Source organism: Streptopelia decaocto, assembly GCF_964273445.1.
Source record: "Streptopelia decaocto genome assembly, chromosome: 14".
Classification (NCBI taxonomy): Eukaryota; Metazoa; Chordata; class Aves; order Columbiformes; family Columbidae; genus Streptopelia; species Streptopelia decaocto.
Genome location: NC_138669.1, coordinates 4,530,716 through 4,549,710, shown reverse-complemented (window position 1 = coordinate 4,549,710; position 18,995 = coordinate 4,530,716). Strand labels below are relative to the sequence as shown.

Below are 18,995 nucleotides of genomic sequence, written 5' to 3'. Positions count from 1 at the left end.
CCGAAACCTCGCAGTGAACCAGCCAAGCTCGGGCCACACAAGAGCCTCCCCAGTTCTGAAAGCCGGGAGGAGGGAGCCCTCGGAGAGCGCCCCACGAAATGGTCACCCTCGCTCCCAGGCTGCTGCCGGGCGCAGGCACAGCCGGGCAGGCTCCCTCCCTGGAGCGGAGCAGGCGCCAGGCTCCGAGCCCGCTCCTGGCAGCAGCTCCCCGGCCGGCCCGCACCCCCTGCGGCAGGAAAAACCGCCGGGCCGGGCCGGGGCTGCGGCGTCACGTCTCCATGGCAACCCCGGAAGCGGCCGCCATTGGCTGGCGGGGCCGGAAGCGGAAGTGGGCGGTGGGGCGGCGGGATGCTGGCGGCGGCGCTGCTGGTGCTGCTGGCGGCGGGGCCCGGGCGGGCGGCCCCGGGCCGGGACGCGCTGCGGGAGGAGCTGCTGCTGAGCCCGCTGCCCGCCGGAGACGTGGCCGCCACCTTCCAGTTCCGGACGCGATGGGACGCCGACCTGCAGCGGGGCGCCGGTAGGGCGGGGCGGGGCCGGGCGCGCCGCGATTGGCTGGGGCAGGGGGCGGAGCTCTCTCGCAGGGTGATGACGTTGTGTGGTAGGGCATGACGTCAGCGGGGCGAGTGACGTCAGGGCAGGGCTGTGGTCCCAAACCCAGGGTTCGTTACGGGGTGTGCACACACGTGAGCAGATTTAGCACACAGAGGGTGAGGAGGCGGCTGAGGGGAGTTCCGGTCGCTCTGCAGCTGCCTGAGCGGAGGGTGGAGCTGGGGGGGTCGGGATCCGCTCCCAGGGAGCAAGGGACAGGATGGGAGGAAATGTCATCAGGTTGTGCCAGAGAAGGTTCAGATGGGATACCAGGAAAAAATTATTCATGGAAAGGGTTGTCGGGCATTGGAACAGGCTGCCCAGGGAAGCGGTGGAGTCACCATCCCTGGAGGGGTTCAAAAGGCGTTTAGTTGAGGTTCTCAGGGACATGGGTTAGTGCCTGAGTTAGATTATGGCTGGACTCAATGATCTTGATCTTCCAGCTGAAATGATTCAATGATTCTCCATGGTTTATCACAGAGTTGCACAAGTCTGAATGCTGGAATAAAGCCAGCACACCAGAAAGAAAAGTAACAGCCATTCTATATACAAAAATCATATCGCTACAGTAAAACCTAAGGAGCCAGTTGGTTACACATTTGCAAATCGCATTACATAATCATTTTAGCATGTAACTATCAACATTCAGCTAAAGGACACTTTATCCAACAGTCTTGAGATATGCGTTAAAGCAAGATGCAGCTAATTGTGTGGGCTTCAAAATGTCCAAAGCTGCAAGGTCACCCTCTCTGATTGGGTGTTCTGCAGGTCACCCTTATCTTTGTCAGGCTGACCTAAAACTGGAAGGATTTACTTATCTTTGGGTAAGCAATTGCAGACAGGATTCATTCTAAGTGGTGATGACAACAGGGCAAGGCCATGGGGGCTGCGGTGACATCACACGAGGGGGCTCAGTGTGGTGATGCAAGCAGGGGCAGCCCCAGGGAATGATGTCACATGTGGCCAGGCCCTGGTGTGACACGGAGGGGGCAGGCTGGGTCAGAGGGGACAGGCAGGGCAGGGGCTAACACCACCTGCAGTCTCTCACTACAGGCTCTTCCCGAAGGCACTGGGGCGGCTGGTGGCGGCACTGGGCGTGCGGGAGCTGCACCTCGCCCTGACCCAGGGCTTCTGGCGCACCCGGACCTGGGGGCAGCCCCCCCTGCAAGCACCCGCCGGCGCTGAGCTCTGGGTCTGGTTCCAGCCCACCGTCACCGAGTAGGTACCTCAGACACGGGTCTGTCTCCCGGGGTCCTCTCTCTGGGAGCTGTTTCCATGCTCACAGGAGGCAGCCACCATGTGTGGTGTGCAGGGGCCTCCTGCATTGGAAAATGTCTGCTGGATTAAAGAGTTTGCAACCCCCAAGAGCTGCTCTAAGGAAAAACAGAACATAGCCCCACTTAGTGCACAGGGCAGGACGTGGTGCTGAGGACAAACCCTTATTCACTAAAGGAACAAGCAATTCCCTTATGGGCTCTGTGATGACAAACCCCTCGCTGCATTGATACGACGGGGTTATATCTTGACCTCTCATCTGTGACTCATTTCCACTGACTCCCACCCAGTCCCTGTCACAATCTCCCTGAGCACACAGCCCCTGTTTGAGCCACAGAAGCTCTGTGTGTGCTCACAGAGCTCTCTCCTCCCTGCCCATTGCAGGTCTGCTGGTCAGGTCAGCCTTCAGAGCTGCACCAAGGTGCTGCTTTAGGTCTCACAGCCCCTTCCCCATACACTGCACATCACGGCCCATGTGCTCCCAGCCCACCCAGCCTCTCTCCTCTCATCCCAGGTGCACCCACCGCTGGCTCCCTGGCTGTGTGAAGCTCTGCCAGCCGAGGGGCTGCCCCCGCGCTCAATGTCTCCCAGATCTCATGTGTTAGAATAAATACCAAGAGAGCAGGAGGGTCCATGACCAGCAGCCTGTGCCTGCACGTTCCTTGCGGCTTCTGAAAGACAGTGTGGTCACCCCTGTGTGTTTATTAAATGTTACTGACTTAACTCTTGTTGTCCTGAGGATTTAAGCTGCCGAGTAATCACTGGTATCTGTTCTCACACAGTGTTGACAAAGCCTGGAAAGAACTGAGTAACATCCTCTCGGGAATTTTCTGTGCTTCTCTGAACTTCATTGACTCGACCAACACAGTCACTCCAACGGCGTCCTTCAGACCCCTGGGCTTAGCCAACGGTGAGCCTGGCCGGCGCTCGGCTGCCAGCTCTGCCCTCTCGCTCTTGTCTCCAGCTCTAGCGCTGCCCCGTGCCGCTGCAGGGAGCCTGGGCTCAGGTTCTGGGTGTGTAACAGGGACTGTTAACCTCCTCTTGGAAGCATTTCCTCTCCATATGAATGAGGCTTGGATTTGAACAGAGGAAGGCCACAAGCAGTACGTGGCAGATGCTCCCAGGCCCTTGTGTCCATCTCTCTGAAAAGTATTTTACGATACAGCAAAGACTAGAGGATTTAAGGCACTCAAGAAAAAAGTCTGCTAGAATATACCTTACCTATTCATTCCAAATCACTCCGAACAGAGCGTGATCTATTCCTGATTGAGCTCGTGGCATTTTGGCCATATTGAGAGGTGGGCTGGGGGGTGGAACAGGTCTGCTTCTCTCATGCCTGTAGCAGTACCAGCTTGGTGACCCTCCACCTCCCTCCCCAGGGACAGATCACCATCTCCTGCGATATGCCGTCCTGCCCCGCGAGGTCGTCTGCACAGAGAACCTTACTCCTTGGAAGAAGCTGCTCCCGTGTGGCTCAAAGGTAACAGCAAGTCCTACAGCTTTGTTGGGCCGCTCCTGATGGAGCCGTGTTCCCGGCAGCAACATGGGAGCGTGCGCTGCGAAGTCTCGTCAGGGCCCTTCTCTCAGTGGGAGCAGAGAACAGACCTGGCGCTGAATTTATCTTTCTCTCTCCCCACAGGCTGGGCTCGCTGTGCTGCTGAAGGCTGAGCGCTTGTTCCACAGCAGCTACCACTCGCAGGCCGTGCACATCCGCCCTGTCTGCAGGGTAAGTGTGAGGCTCAGGGCTCCCTATTTTAACATCCCAAGAGAAAATACAGAGCCTTCTTGTGACTCTGCAAGGTGACACGCTGGTTTGCCCACCTCCCCTGCGGTGGGTTTGCTGTGTCTAACACAGCTGTTGTCCTGCTTCTCTGGTCTCACCGGCATCCTGAAGGGATTCCTGCAGTCATGGTGGAGTTCCAGCTCTCTCCTGGTGTCCTGTCCCTCCAGAAGGTGTGATCAGAGCTGCCTCTCTCTCCTGTCCAGGATGCCTCCTGCCTGGCTGTGTCCTGGGAGCTCAGACAGACCCTCACTGTGGTCTTTGACAAGTTTTCCAGCGGCCAAGGAAAGAAAGGTGAGTTCGGAAGCACAGTGCTGTGCTCCTTGTGTGCCCCCAGCCTGCGGCATTTCACTCTGCCTGACGCTGACTTTGCTTCCCGCAGACTGGTCCCTCTTTAAGATGTTCTCTCGCACGCTTACTGATGCGTGTCCTCTGGCATCAGAGAGCAAAGTCTACGTTGACATCTCCCCTAAGAACAAGGTAACGCTCACAGACCAGAGGACACTCCCTGCTCCCTCAGTTCAGCCACTTTGGCTCTGAAACACCCTCACCTCCACCCCTTGTGTGGCCGAGCCCCCCTGGAGCCCTCTGAGGCTAACAACAGGAGGGGCTTTCCTTCCTCTGAGCAGGGCTGCGAGGATGAGCATGGTGGTGTTACTAAAGGTGCTGAGCTGGCTAGTGGGTGGGAAAGCTCAGGGCCAGCTGGAGGAGCTTTGCCCAGTGCTGCCAGTTACTTCAAGGGGCACTTTTCCTTGCATGGTCCATTTGCTTTCTCAGGAAAAGGAGTTACTGGAAGTGACCCCCCCTCCAACATCTGTACTTGAAGCTGTTGTCCAGGGAGACAAAAGAACCTACGCTGTCTATGACCTGCTGAGCCCCTCACTCTTCAATACATCCCGCAGCCTCAATGTGCAGCTGAAGTGGAAGCGGCCCCAAGAGAGCTGTGAGTGACCAGAACTTCACCTGCTCAGGGCTCCAGGCCTAAAACTCACCTGGCATCGCCCCCCCATTCCTGGGTCCTTTTCTCTCTCTCACAGCGGAACTGCCCACCCCCATACTCCACGCTCACCGCTACGTGAGTGGATACGGGCTGCAGACCGGGGAGATCAGCACTCTCGTCTACAACACCCACCCCTACCGGGCTTTCCCCGTCGTCCTGCTGGAGACTGTACCCTGGTATCTGCGGCTCTACGTGCACACTCTGACTATCATCACCAAGGGGAAGGAAAACAAGCCAAGTAAGTAAACCCTCCCGGGAGCACATGCCAGCCGGTTCTCTTGGCACAAGCAGCAAATTCCAGAGATGGATTGGTCCCTCCCTCAGACTCCAGTGATCACTGCGAAACCAAACTGGGAAACAAAACATTTTAGGATGTTTTCCTAGCCTTCAGTAATGAGAGGCACATGAACAGTGTTTCACAATCCAACAAGGGTCTAAACTAAAGTGCACTGATTTTTGTAGTAAAGGAGGCTCAATTTAAAACTCATGACGTAGTCTTATTTTGCATTTGTACCTGTCTGTATGAAAACCTGACTTTCATAGGTCATCAGCTCTAAAGACCAGCCAGATTTAGCTTTAAGACATGGTTTTTACTACCTGTGCATCTCCACTTGCCCAGAAAACCTCTCCTAGGACTGTGGAAACAGGAGCACCCACCCCCTGGGAGATGTCCAGGCAACGTGAGATTGGACAAGGTCCTCGCAGTGCCACTGACACGTGTCTTTGGGGTTAGGTTACATCCACTACCAGCCAGCCCAGGACCGGAGACGGCCTCACCTCTTGGAAATGCTGATCCAGCTGCCAGCCAACTCTGTCACCAAGATCACAATCCAGTTTGAGAGGGCCTTACTGAAGTGGACAGAGTACCCACCTGACCCCAATCACGGCTTTTACGTCAGGTAACGGCATGACCTCAGCTCCTTGTCCCCTTCTGGACCTCATGTAGGACTTGCTGCCCAGGTCTCTAGGGATGGGAAGATTCTTGTCGTCTCTTTGCTGGCAGGACTGATGCTTTGTTCTTTGTCTCCTTAGTTCATCTGTGCTCAGTGCCCTGGTGCCCAGCGTCATTGCAATGAAGGACGTGGATGTGGAGCAGAGCCCTCTCTTCACCTCGCTGTGAGTGTCCCAGCGCTGGGAAGCGGGGCCATCCCGCAGCCATCATCCTGGTGAGCACGAAGCAGCGGTCCTGTGCGGGCTGACGCTCCTTTTTCTGCTTCTGCTCTCCAGATTTCCTTCCTCTGACGGCTCCAGCTATTTTGTGCGCCTGTACACAGAGCCGCTGCTGGTCAACTTGCCGACACCAGACTTCAGCATGCCCTATAACGTCATCTGCCTGACCTGCACCGTGGTGGCCGTCTGCTACGGCTCCTTCTACAACCTGCTGACCAGAACGTTCCACGTGGAAGAGCCGAGCCGGGGTGGGCTGGCCAAGCGGCTGGCCAACGTCATCCGCAAACTCCGGGGGGTGCCCCCACTCTGAGAGAAACTAGGGCAGCCAGAGAGCAGAGTGCTGCTGCCTCTTGTCTTTGCTGGAAGCAGCTTCCTGTGTTTTGCTGCCTGGATCTCTCTTCAGGATCCAAAAAGCTGAGACGTTGCTTCTATCGTTAAGATGGGAAACGGCTCTAAGTCCATTGACTACTGAACTGCACTGCTGTGGGGTTGGGAAAGGTGTAAGACTTCAGTTTGTGAGAGGGGTAACTTATGTGCTGGGAACGATGCTGGAAGTAAACAAGCTGTTTTGTACATTTGTGCTGCTCCTGGTTGGTTTTACCTTGACCCCACAGGCAGAGTTGGCACTGTAAGGCTCTGAGCTGCCAAGTCTCGGGGATGCTGCCTGAGTCAGCTGGGAGGAGATGCAGAGATGGGAAGGGGTGTGATCTGCAGCAAAGAGATGGGCTCATCTGCTCCACCATCTCATCTTCCACGACTGCCACCTTTCACAGCTCCCTCCTGCCACACTTCACATTTGAACCAGTTTGCAAATTAATTGCAGGTCTGTCCCCTCAGCCACAGAAAGGGGTTATTTCCTTTCTCAGGCAAAAGTTTCTCTTCCTCACATCTTCTATTTGCAGCAATTTGAAACCCCTCCACGTGCTCACCCCTCTCCTGTAGCACAAGATCCTCCTCAGTGTCATTTCTGCATCTCTGTCCCACAGCTCCCCTGTGCCCACACTGTCCCCAAAGCTGCGGGAGCCTCTGGGCTCAGCAGACCCCAAGTGCAGAGCTGCGCCCAGCTGGGCTCTGCTGGTGGGCAACAGCCTCAGCCCTCCCTGAGTCCAGAGTGCAGGAACACCAGCACCCCTGCCATCCTCAGTTATTTTCATTAAATACAAGGTACCACCTTGCTGCTGTTCGTAGGGAGCAGTGAGAGGATGTGGGAGGGTTGCTCTTTTCATGGGTATGACCATCTTGGCTGTGGTTTTTGTGATAGGAACAGACAAGCCTACAAGCAGCTAAACAAAGCACAAGGAAATCATTAGAAGAAATATTCCCCAGAATGAAAGCAAAGCACAGCCAGAGGTCCTCTAAAAGTTTCTGCTTTAGCAGAAAGGCCATAAAAACCATGTTGCCTCCTGCCCTGCACAGAGCGGTCTGTTCCCGCTGGCCTGGGATTACCTTTCCCTTCCCCATCCACTCCACTGGATGGCTCCACGCAGCCTGCAGAGCTCCTGAAATATTAATACGTGAGTTTGGGACAATCGCTCTGTCCCTGCTGGTGGAGAAGGACGCCACAGGGCTGGGAGCTCAGGCTGCTCAGAGCCGCAGGACTGCTGCTGCAGCTCCGCCAGCCAGGCTGCAAGATGGAATTTACAGAAAGCCAGAACTGTGGTCAAACAAAACCCGAGCGAGTGTGCAGCTCCCAGAGCTGCGCAGGGACAGGGGGAGGCACCCAGGAGTCTCGGGTGTAATGGTCCACATTCCAGCTTGCAAAAGGATTTGGAGACCTCAAGTTGGTTCAGGTTGGGTCCAGGATAAATTCTGCAGCCATCAGCATGTGCTGGAGCAGCTCAGAGCAGCCATGTCCCCCTAGCAAAGCCTCCACGCTGCAGGCGTTCGGTGGGGTCCAGCAGAGACCCCCCAGGCCAGCACCCATGGGTGCAGCTGGTGCCACAAGCCAAACCAGCCCAAAATAGTGCAAGTAACGCAGCACCACTGCAAACCCGACTGTCACTTGTGCAGGGAAAAAGGTCCCTGTGCTGAGCATGACGAGGGCAGCCTGGGACCAGCTGGAGCTGCCACCAGCCAAAGGCTATTCCTGCACGGTGCCACGAACCAGGAATTTAAACACCCCGCAAAGAGTTCGGCCCAGAATAAAGGCAGAGCAGGAGGGAAACCATCCCGGGCTGGATTCACACCTGCCTGGCCATTGAGGGAGTCACTCTTATCACAAACATCAAATACACGGGCCAGCCAAGCAGAAAACCCTGTGGGAAATGTGGGTGGCCCTGCAGCCATGGCTGGATGGTTTTTAAACAGCTGGGAAATCCCAAAATCTTAATGTTTGAGGGTTTTTTTTTCTCCCTAGACTATTTCTCTCCCTTCCCTATAAGGCCTCTTTAGGAACCCCACCGGAGCTGGGCACTGGTCACCTGCTGACAGGTGTCTGCACAGAGAGGGGCTGGAGCACTTGCAGCAGCCCGGGCTTTGCTGCCAGCAAGCGACATGAAAATAAAAGTGTTTAAAGGGAGAGGTCATGGCAGCACCTCTGCTCTAAGCGTGAGAGGCAGCACCAGGGACTGCACCAAGAATGGCGCACAGGGCTGCAGGTGTGCACCCCACTGCAGCACCGAAAACCGGGGCCCCTTGGGGCTCCACAGGGCTCAGTCAGCAACACAAGTTCACTGCCGTGGGTGACAAGGGAGCGGCGTGCAAGCAAGCCCAGAAATAGAATGCAATGGAACGCAAGAAAGCACAGACTCAACGTGTCACACGGTGCGAACACCGTGTGTGAACAGCACGAACGCTGCGCAAGGATACGTGCCGACCGCATGCAAAGAAAAGCCTGCAAAGAGCATGCAACCCCAGGTAAAGCATGCAAAAAGCAGGCAGCCCTGCAGAACATCGTGCAAGCTGCATGGACACAGCGCAGCGCCCCGCGACGTGCGAACAGCGCGGGCGAACAGCGCGGTGCGGAGCGCGCCCGGACAGCTGCCAACATCCGTGCGAACAGCGCAGCGCCCCGCGACGCGCAAACAGCGCGGGCGGACAGCGCGGGCGGACAGCGCGGCCACGGTGCGAAGCGCGCCCGGACAGCTGCCAACATCTGTGCGAACAGCGCAGCGCCCCGCGACGCGCAAACAGCGCGGGCGGACGGCGCGAACAGCGCGGGCGGACAGCGCGGGCGCACAGCGCGGGCGAACAGCGCGGGCGGACAGCGCGGGCGGACAGCGCGGGCGGACAGCGCGGGCGCGGTGCGGAGCGCGCCCGGACAGCTGCCAACATCTGTGCGAACGGCGGGTCAGCGTGCGAACCGCCTGCAGCGGCGTGCGAGCACCTCCCGTGCAACGCCGGGCCCAAGCGGCCTGCGGGCAGCATGAGCAGCGCGCAAACGGCGCTTAAAATAGTAAAAATAATAATACAATAATTTTTCAAACGCTCAAAACACCACCGGGCGCAGGCGCGCCACCTCCCCGCCGCGCAGGCGCAGTGCCCGCCACGCCGGGCTGCCCGCGGCGCCGCCTGACAGACGGGTGTTTTCCCCCGCTCCCCCCACCCCTTCCAGCCCGGCCGCCGCCACCGGAGCGCAGCCCCGCGGCGGAGCTGCTGCGCGGCGCGGCCGGTCCGGGCCGTGCCCGGGACAGGCGGGCGGCGGGCAGGCGCGGCAGGGTCCTGGCGGGCGGCGGCGCCCTGTCGGGGCGCGCAGGCGGGGGCGGCCCCGCGGCCGGTCCGAGCGCGGCTGAGCCTTCGCTCCTCGGGGCGCGGACTAGCCCGCGGCGGAGGCGGCCCCGGGATGGCGGCGTGAGGCGGCGGCACCGCGCCGTGAGTACGGGCCGCGGGCGGGGAGCGGAGCGGGCCGGGGCCCAGCCTGCCTGCGGGCCGGCGGCGGGGGGAGCGGAGGCACCGAGGCGCGGCCTGGGCGCTGCGGGCGGGCGCGGGCGGCTCCGCCGGGAGTGACGGTTGGGGGGGTTCGGGGGCCGGAGGAAGCGCTCGGGGCGGGTCCCGGTGCAGTGGTCACAGGGAGCCGGGTCCAGCCCCCCGGGAGCACCATAACATAGGTTACCACCAACCTGAGATGGAAACAGCAGCGTCTGCTTTACCCATAAAGCTCCTTTTCCTCCCCTCTGTACCTCCAGCCTCAGGGTCGGGCTCGTCTCGCAGGTCACCGTGCGCCTTCCCAAAGCAAACCCTGGCCCGTTACTCCCCACAGCAGCACAGCCCTGACATCCTTCAGTCTGGCGGGGAGCACAGCGCTCCCGGTGCTCTCTGCGTTGCGACCCCCAGGGCACACTGAGCCAGCTCCTCACCTCGCTTTGCAGCGGTTCTGCTGTACACACATTGCTCGTTACATCCTGAACGCGCAAGTGCAAGAGAAGATGAAAACAAAGCTCTCAAATGCAGTCTGCAGCACACCAAACTCCTACACTTCGTTACCCCTGTACTGATCTTGCAGATACTGTCACAGTGGGGTAACCTCTGCCCTTCCAACCTGTGTGTCATAACTCCCCAGAGCCCCCCGCCAATACTGCATCTTGGCCGCTCTTTACCTGGCACACAGAAAACTGGCCTTTATCAGGCTGCATTCAGAGTGCTGAAGCCTGTTGAAGGCACAAAAGGTAGAGAAATTATCCAAAACAAAACTAAAGGTAATTATGTTTTTCAGGGAACTTGAAGTGGGCCTGGAATTCATCATCTTTGGCAGTTAAACAAAGGCAGAGGGCAGGAATGAAGAGCACTGAGAATTAATAAATAAGTACAAACAAAAGTAGCAATACATCAGATGACAACTGTTGATGTTGACATTTCTTCCCACCACAGAGCTGACTTAAGGTTCTGCTCCTGTGATTTACTGTGCAGAGAAACGCAGATCATTCTGCTGCTGTCCTGCTCACAGGTGGGGGCTTACTCACCCTGTTGCTGTATGTGAACTGCACTACCTCTGGACACAGGCTAATTAATCCCCAAGTCAGTAACGAAGCTTGGAGAGCAGCTATGGAAGTGATGAAACAAGTGGCTCAACAGAGAGCCTCTGCTCTTCATGAAATTAATTGCTTTGGTTTGTCTCTAGCTTGAGAAATCAGAACACTTAGTAACCCCAAGGCTTGGTTAGTCAAGGATTTGTGGCTCTTTTGGAAACTGTTCGCAATTATATTGCACCATTGCTGAGCCTGCATCAAGTGTTCAAGGCACAAACTTACCAAAGACTGAGGCAAGGCCTTTGCCAAAAATTGAAGACTCGCTTCTTCCAGCTGAGTCATACCAGCAGATAAAGCTTTGAAAAAGTAACGGCAAGGCCAAAAAACCCCTGATATTGCAAACAGGCCTTAAAAGTTGAACAGTTATGGTTCTTGTTTTTTTTCAGAGAAAGGGTTGGCATCTAAAAAGCTGGTCTGCTGTTGCTTTTCTTAGCTGAACTCAAACTCATCAACTCCTCACTTGATAGCTCTTTCACTTCTTCCCCCCGCCATGCTTTGGATATTATAATTTTTAGCGGCTGTTTTGGGTGCTACGTGGTACTTGAGAGGCAGTTTTGAACCCACGCTGGCAGCATGAAGCACTGCCCACACACAGCAGTTCAAGTTCCATGGCTGTGACAGGGTTTTTGATTTACACGATTTTATGCAAACTCTACTACAGGTGAACCTTATAGGTAAGAAACTCAGTGCAAGTCCCTGAGATCTCTTAAGTTTATGTGCACTGTGCAACTTGAGAGATTTTTATCTAGACAACATGGTTATTCGTACCCAAGAAGAAACTTTGGTTTCTGGGAAAAGAGGAGATTGGCACCACCACCTCCCAATAAAAGCATTACTTTATCTTTTATTGCATACCTTTAAGTGACTGTTTCTGTAGCATCTGCTGGGGAAGTTCCTTGTGGACAGTACTGGCTTAATAGCTGCCTTAGTAAGGTCTGAACAAGCTTACCTTTTAAGTGATTAGTGAAAGCTGGCTGATTATTCTCCCCTGTCAGGGTGAATGGGCTGTTAAGGAATTAAGACATTCTTGAGAAAGGTACGGACTTGGTGTCAGCGTACTGATAAAACCATGTATAAAGCCTACAGTGTAGGAACACCTCTCAGCCTCTTAATTGCTGAACTGGCTTGTAGAACATCAAGGAACAGCTTGCTGACTCATGGATTTATTCTAAAATGTAACTGATCCATTGCAAAGCACTACAGACTTGAGCTGTGCTTGTCTTTTGACTTGTCATAGTTAAAGTTTTGTTTCTGGCTGTAAAGATGTGACACTACCCTCACACTGGAATTTGAAAGTCCTCCCAGCAAACACACACCAGTGGGACCTGCTGGTTTTGAATAGTCTTGGAAGATGACAGAAGGAAGGGCTGTGAACACAATGGAAGCCAATTAATGAGCATGTGGAGTGCTGGTGCTTGCTTAGGAGGTGTGCAGGGAACCTCTCTGGGCTGCTCCTCTGCCTGCAGGAACTGGAAGGGAGGTGGTTCTGGCAGCACAGGGAGATCAGATGGATCTGTGCAGTGCTGACTGCGGGGAGAGGAGTGGGAGCATCGCCTGCTCGCTGCTGCCGAGGGGGCTGAAGCGAGTTCAGGCAGCTCCACGAGCTGCAGAGGAGCGAGAGGAGGCAGCAGTGGTGCGGTGGAAAGGAACATCTGGTAAACACGAGTGGCTGCCAAGTCAGATGACTGGAGCAGGAGCATGTCCTGCAGGGTGGCAGGACAGCAGGCTGGCTGGGGAAGGAGATGAGTCAGGCAGGGGAGAACAAGAGCAACTGGTTGAGGAGAAGCAGGATGCAGTTGTGAAACTGGGAGCTGGCAGAAGTACTGTTGGGTGACAGGTTGTTGTTTGCCCTGGGACGCAGTAATCTGTAGCTTGGATCTTGAGGAGGGGACAAAGAAAACAAGGTGGGAATGTCTTGTTTGCAGGTTTCACCTTGCTTGAGAATCTAGCAAAACTGAATACTGTTGTGGCTTTGAGAAGGGACTGCCTGTCCTGGGCACCAAGGAGAGGCCCTGTTCCCTGCTCAGTAGAGCTGATAGCAGGAGATGCTGTTTCTTTTGGCTTGGTAGCATAGAAAGAGCACTTGGACTCATTGCCAGCTGCATAAAGGAATCTCCAGTGAAAAGCTAAGGCCAAGTACATATATCACTAGTGGAAGTTCCCTTGAGGAAGACAGAGCTGCAGAAGTCCCAAGTCATAGGTACTTTATTTGGGATCAGCTGTGGGATACAGCAGACAAAAGGTTTTCAGCCTTTAGTTAGTGGATAGCGAAGGGGCACATGAAAGCATGAGCAAACTGACTATAGATACAAGACTGACTGAGCATCTGCACTTGCTGCAAGTCCAAGAGGTCTGCTGGTTGAAGGGCATTGTCATTGAAACTTTGTAGTTAAAATAAGCACTGTTAAATGGTTCTTTGTTCTGCAGAGTGGTTGCATTGATTGCTTTAAGCAACTGGCTCTTGCAGGAAATACCTATATTTAAAAATGGGTAACTTGTTCCAAGATGGATTTGTGTTTGTAGGAGCTGTTTAGATAATGCTTACACACTTAGAATCAACTTGATGTTCAGAGCATTATGGTTTAAGTGTTTGCTGTGGTGACGGGGCCAGATTGTGAAGTGAAATGTAGATAGATAACTAATTAGAATGATACCCTATAACTGTTGTCAGTTGTAAAGTTGGGGGCCAAAGGCTCAATAGCAACACACAGTCTAATTTAAGCCAAGAGATAGATAACATTAGTCCTGGAAGATTCTAGAGCTTGGTTCCAGCCTTGTGCTCTTCTGACAGACCCATCATCTTAGGTTGGTTTTTATCTGTTCCTTTACTCTAGCGACAGAAAGCCCAAAGCAATTGTCTGTAGGCATTTTAAGCTAAAGCTTCAAGAACAAGTGACCCAAAGGCTGCAGCACGTGTCCAGCTGCAGAAGTCGAGCTGATGTGACTTCAGGGCTGCATCTCACACAAGTAGGACATGATGTGTTTGCAGTGATTTGTACTGCATGGAGCTTGGGAGAGAAAGACTGTGGGAAACTTCAAGGAAGAAGCATTTCAGGAGGATTAGGGTGGCTGCATCTATTTGGTACAAAGTTGTTGTATTCACTGCAGTCTGGACTAAAGAGTTGGGTGGTGGGGTTTAATTACCTTTCTGTTCAAATCTTTGTTAAATCTTTTATCTCTATTCTTCCACTTGGAAAAAAAAAACACATATCATCTGCTACTTCTGCAGCACTTTTACTCCAGAAACATCCAAGTGATTTACAAAGGCTAGCAGGCAGCATGTTTTGTTATGAAATAAGTAATCCTTATTTGCAGTTTATAGATGGGCAAAGCAGGCTTGGGACTAGACTTGCTCTTAAAAATTTGAATGAGCTGCGTAAAGCAGTACTAACATCAGGAGTTTTATTCCTTTCACTTGACTTTATCCACATTGCGACATAGAATAACTTCTTCCTTATTCTTTGGCTGCCTAACTGCAGCTTAGTTTTACTAATTGAACCCCAGCTGCCCTCTCTGCTGGAGACCACTCTCTTGCAGGAGCGCCAGCACAACAGACTTTCCCCAAATACTCTTAATCTCTTTGCTCTGGTGGAGATCTTGGCTTGCATTCTCTCCAGCATTAAAGCAGATCGTGCTGCTCAGCGCAGGGCACAGCAGCACGCTCCCTGCTTCTGACAGAGCCGGTTGGTACCCACAAGCTCACAGAGCTGTAAGACAAGTCTGACCTCAGTCATTTTTTTGGAAGAGAACCATGTGTGGTTTTCTCTTGGCTTTTCTCTGCAGTCCCTCACTCTCCCTTCTCCAGGAAATCCTTTCTCCTGCCAACAGGAGTCAGCAGAATGTGCTGTTTGTTTACCTTCTCACTCTTTCATCCTCCTAACCTTCCCACCCCCAGTGTAATCCTGACAGCCTCTGCTCAGCCCTCCATCCTTCTGACAGAGCGCTACTCGGTTGAGTATTTTCAGGTAACAGGATTGCTGCAAGAAGCCGCTCTGACCAGGCTCCCAACAATACTGCTGTCTTCTAGCATGACCTGCTGTTGCCACCCCAGACTGCTAAACTCCATTCTTCTGCCCCCTTTTAACAGTTCTGGCTCTGTAAAAACTCCTATAAGGCATTTATTATTTTGAAAAAACACCTGAAATTCTTGGATGAGGATGTTTGTACTGCTTAGAAAGAAAAAGCCCCACATGCTTAGTGTAGTTGATGCGGTTGCTAAAGGTAGAAGCGTGTTTTCTGAGCTTGCAGTGTGCTGCTTTCTTTGGTTAGAGAAGCCCTTAAAGCTCACTGTTTTCACAGGGTTTTATAATAATCCAAGTGAGGAAATCCTGTGTTGAGAGCACTTATGAAAATTGCCATTTTGACTGTTCCCTCTTTGATCTATTAACATACTTTGTCTTATCTGACTTTAACTGATTGGCAAGGATTATGAATCCCATAAGCAGAGACTGCCCTCCCCTTTGTTTTGCAGCCTGGACACTGTTGGGGCGTTCCTGGGTAGCTACGTGTACAGCTTGAATTTTATGCTGTACCACTGAAAGGCTTTATAATGTGTCTAGTGCCTGGGGAGGAAGCAGTTTGTGCGCTTAATGCTTCCGAGACAACTCTTGCCCTTACACTTCTTTGTAGTACCTCATAGTTTACCCCTCTGTTGCATTTCTTTATACCAGCACTCAAGTCTTTGGATGGTCTTGGATAAATCTGTGTGTAGGGAAGGTTGCAGCAGTTCATTTGCTGTTCCATTTCCCACTCTACCTTTCTATTCCTGCACTGCATTCAAGAAAAGGGTCTCAACTCAGGCTTTTACCCAGTCTAACAGAAACAGAGCACACAAGGGATACACTTCTATACCACCAAGAGATAATCCTGTCCCTAGCTGGGTGGTTCAGAATGCAGGAACCTTTCCACCAGCTCTGGGACACACCGGAATTTAGTATTAGGAGTTCAAGCATCAGCCCACAATGCTTGAGCGTAGATGAAGCTGTATTAGAAGGTCTGTTGATTTTTTTGCTGTGTTTGTCTAACAGTCTGACATTTTACCCCTCTCTACAGAAGAGCCCACCCGAGGAGCTGCTGGAACCTGTTCTGGATCCCGTCTGATTGCTGCTGCCACCAGGGCCCAGCCAGCAGCCACCATGTACTGCCTGCAGTGGCTGCTGCCTGTCCTGCTCATACCCAAGCCCCTCAACCCAGCGCTGTGGTTCAGCCACTCCATGTTCATGGGCTTCTACCTGCTGAGTTTCCTCCTGGAACGGAAGCCTTGCACGATTTGTGCCTTGGTCTTCCTGGCAGCTCTGTTCCTCATCTGCTACAGCTGCTGGGGGAACTGCTTCTTGTATCACTGCACAGGATCCCAGTTGCCAGAGTCAGCTCACGATCCCAGTATAGTGGGCACCTAGAAAAGGATAATCTTCTGGACTGCTGAGGGCTCGTTTTGCTTTTAAAAAGGGGGGCGGGCTAGGGAGGAGGGAGGGAGTGTTAGGCATGTGACTGAGTAAAACCAGCCTGTTTCCTGTAACTGTGTGTGAACTGGAGTGGTAAATTCCTCCCACTGCCTGTGAAATTCAACTTGTTTACTGTGTGAACTCTGGCAGCACCACCTGCTTTTTTGGAAGCAGAAATCTTTTTTTCTCCTTCCCGTATCACCGGGAACAGACACCAGCCCTCCTAACAGAACTGGTGGGGGACCGAGCTGCTGGCCCCTGCCCAGCTGTCGCGCGGTGGTGGAGTTGTGTGTCGCTCACTTGTCTGCGTTAGGCCACGCTGGTCTAACTCAGGGCTCTGGGCCCGCTGATTCTGCTCGAGTAGCTACAAGATTCTCTCCATCTTTCTCATCGTGGGGAGCCAGCCTTCCCGCCTTGCTGATCAAGGGCAAGCTCAGCGGCTCACAGATGCACTTGGCCAAAAGCTGCTGGAGCCAGAGGCAGTTGAGTCACCTCCTCCTGCTCAGCCTGCCAAAGAGATGCGTGCACTGCCGAAGTGCTTTCTGAACGACTTCCACTCCAAGATCACAGCCTGAAAGCCTCAGTTATGCTGCTGCTTTTATAAAGCCTCACAAGTAGTGGAGACTGTCTCTTCCCCTCCTAGATTTCCAGGGTTTACCAAGGTGTTGACTGTTGGGATGAAGAACCAGTATGCTGCAAGATGTGGGGTTGTGAACCTCACCCTACAAATCGCACGCTAGCCCAAAAGGCCGGGTGTGGGCAGGGCAGGAGAGGGTCCTGAGGTGGAGGCATGGCTGGAAGCCCTAAATGCTTCAGCCATTTTCTGTGATAGTGTTTTTGGGCCGGGGGTGACCGAAGGTGCTGGTGCTACTGACTGGAGAACGGGAGAGGCTCGAGGGGTGCCTGGGATCTCCAGCTCCTCTGGCAGGGGGTGTCAAGAAGCCTGGGGGGTGGGGGATCAGTCCTACAGCCACAGCTGTGCAGAGCTCCACATTACACTGCAGCCACAGCTCTTGGGGAGCCCAACCTGGGGCAGGGGTTCGTTTGCTAGAGGTTAACACAAAACACTGTCTCAACTTCAAAGGCTTCCCTCCCCTTTGCCATCTGCTTGTCTTTACTTCAGTCTGGTAGTGGAGAGCAGCAGAAGTGGCTGTTGCTGTCCCCAGGAAGTTGGAGCTATGAGGTTGTGAAACTTCCAGAGTATTGTTTGTTCATTGCACAGCTGTTCAAAATGTTTAATAAAGCTTTATAAACTTTGGTCTATGGCCTCCTGCCCAGTATGATGCATTGGCTGCTCATTGTGGGTGCCTGAGCCCAGCGATCATGTGTCTCTGTATTGTTCTGTTCCCAGCACAGTAACCCCAGAGAGTCTCCAGCAAGAGGCAGAGCCTGTTTGCTCTGTAACTCCCAGTATTGACTCTTCTTGTTAACTGTTTAACCTGGCCATGAGCAGACCAGGAACCATACTGATGATTCCTAAACAGACACATCTTACAGCACAGGAGGTGGTTTCTGGTTCTATCTCTGCACTTATGTGACAGATTCTCCTGCCCTTTCCTTGCTGCTTACGAAATGAAACCACAGAGCGGTGTCCCGAAAGCCGCTAATCCCCAACATCGGCAGTAAAAGTGTTATCTGCTGGTCACCTACGCAGCGTGAGCCCGTCCCACAGCACCACGTCTGCCCGACCTGTCCAGGGACCAGCCTGCAACCCCACTGCCCCGAGCTGGCGGGGGGACAGTTGGTTGTGCCAGCCCTTCCCCAGCTTCAGCCACGACCTCTTGCAGGACCAGGGGAGAAGTGGGACACACAGCCAGACATGGGACTGCTGGGTCTGATGCACCCAGGAGCAGAGTTCAAGGGTGCAGGAGCTGTGCTGCTAGTGCTGAAACTGGCCTCCTCTACCCCTGCTCCAAGCCCTGAAGACCAAGTCCAAGTTGGAAGGCGTTCAGGGCATATCAGTGTCTACGTGTTCAAAAAAAGCGTGTGCCACATCACCAGGAATAGATATGACAGCTCTGTCACCTGTCAGGCCGAGGGAAATCCCAGTAGCTGTGATACCAGCCACAGCATAAACAACAAATAGAAAGGAGAGGGCATGTCATCTGCAACCTGTGGCAAGACTTGTCTGCACTCTGAGCAGCTTTTAAGTGTAAATTTACTTAAGCTGATTCCATTAGTTCTTTTAAGTGTACGCTTTTGTTGCTTACTAGCCAAGCACCTTACAGCCATTTAAATAAATCCTCGCCACAACGCCAGACAGTCCCTTGGATGAGGACAAGCCCTGGCTTTGTACGTGGGGCTGGAGCCGCCGCTGCAGGCTGCCCCTCCTGCGAGACCCACTTGGAGCAAAAAGCACTTCAAAAGAGGGAGGCTGCCGGTGCAGCGACAGGGGAGATGTCAGCAGACTGATGGGCAAGAAACCTAATTTTTGCAGCCCTCCCAAATACAGATAAAGAGCACTCTTTGATATGCACACAGCCCTCCTCAGCGCACTGCCTTACCCTCTTTAGGGCACTGAGATAGCATCTTCATTTTAAAGATAGAAAATTAAAGCAACTTTATCATGGTCAGACAGAAAGCCTCAGGCAGAGCGAGGAACCCAACCAGGTCTCACATCCCATGCTAATGCCCTGCTTGTCCTCTGTAAAGGGACCATGAAAAACCAGCTTGTGACTGCAGAACAGGTCAAACCCGACGGCTTTGGAAAAGCATTGTCACATCTTCCCTGCTTGCGCACCGTGGAGTGGCCTGAGCCCACACAGACACAGCAC

General features: G+C 53.6%; 2 protein-coding genes across 3 annotated transcripts; both read left to right on the top strand.

Moving 5' to 3' along the window:
- The first annotated feature begins 83 nt into the window (after positions 1–83).
- Positions 84–6,382, top strand: PIGT (phosphatidylinositol glycan anchor biosynthesis class T). Of its 2 annotated transcripts, XM_082065807.1 has the most exons (12): positions 306–517; positions 1,629–1,806; positions 2,646–2,773; positions 3,243–3,343; positions 3,503–3,589; positions 3,850–3,937; positions 4,026–4,123; positions 4,421–4,586; positions 4,681–4,881; positions 5,377–5,542; positions 5,676–5,759; positions 5,871–6,382. In XM_082065807.1, the coding sequence occupies exons 1-12, from the start codon at positions 349–351 to the stop codon at positions 6,121–6,123; spliced, it is 1,719 nt and encodes a 572-aa protein (XP_081921933.1). In that variant the 5' UTR covers positions 306–348; the 3' UTR covers positions 6,124–6,382. The 2 variants fall into 2 exon arrangements, with proteins under 2 accessions (XP_081921932.1, XP_081921933.1); XM_082065806.1 differs by lacking the exon at positions 1,629–1,806 and having other exon boundaries at positions 84–517.
- A 3,070-nt stretch (positions 6,383–9,452) lies between these two features.
- On the top strand, positions 9,453–17,482 carry BLCAP (BLCAP apoptosis inducing factor). Its single transcript, XM_082065390.1, has 2 exons — positions 9,453–9,623; positions 15,830–17,482. Exon 2 carries the CDS (start codon positions 15,913–15,915, stop codon positions 16,174–16,176), a length of 264 nt encoding a protein of 87 aa, XP_081921516.1. The 5' UTR covers positions 9,453–9,623; positions 15,830–15,912; the 3' UTR covers positions 16,177–17,482.
- The last annotated feature ends 1,513 nt before the right edge of the window (positions 17,483–18,995 follow it).

Coding starts and splice junctions, on each gene's coding strand:
- PIGT (XM_082065806.1), top strand. CDS start 99: ATGGTCACCCTCGCTCCCAGGCTGCTGCCGGGCGCAGGCACAGCCGGG. Junction 4,587..4,680: donor GAAGCGGCCCCAAGAGAGCT/GTGAGTGACCAG, acceptor TCTCTCTCACAG/CGGAACTGCCCACCCCCATA. Junction 5,760..5,870: donor AGCCCTCTCTTCACCTCGCT/GTGAGTGTCCCA, acceptor TCTGCTCTCCAG/ATTTCCTTCCTCTGACGGCT.
- BLCAP (XM_082065390.1), top strand. CDS start 15,913: ATGTACTGCCTGCAGTGGCTGCTGCCTGTCCTGCTCATACCCAAGCCC.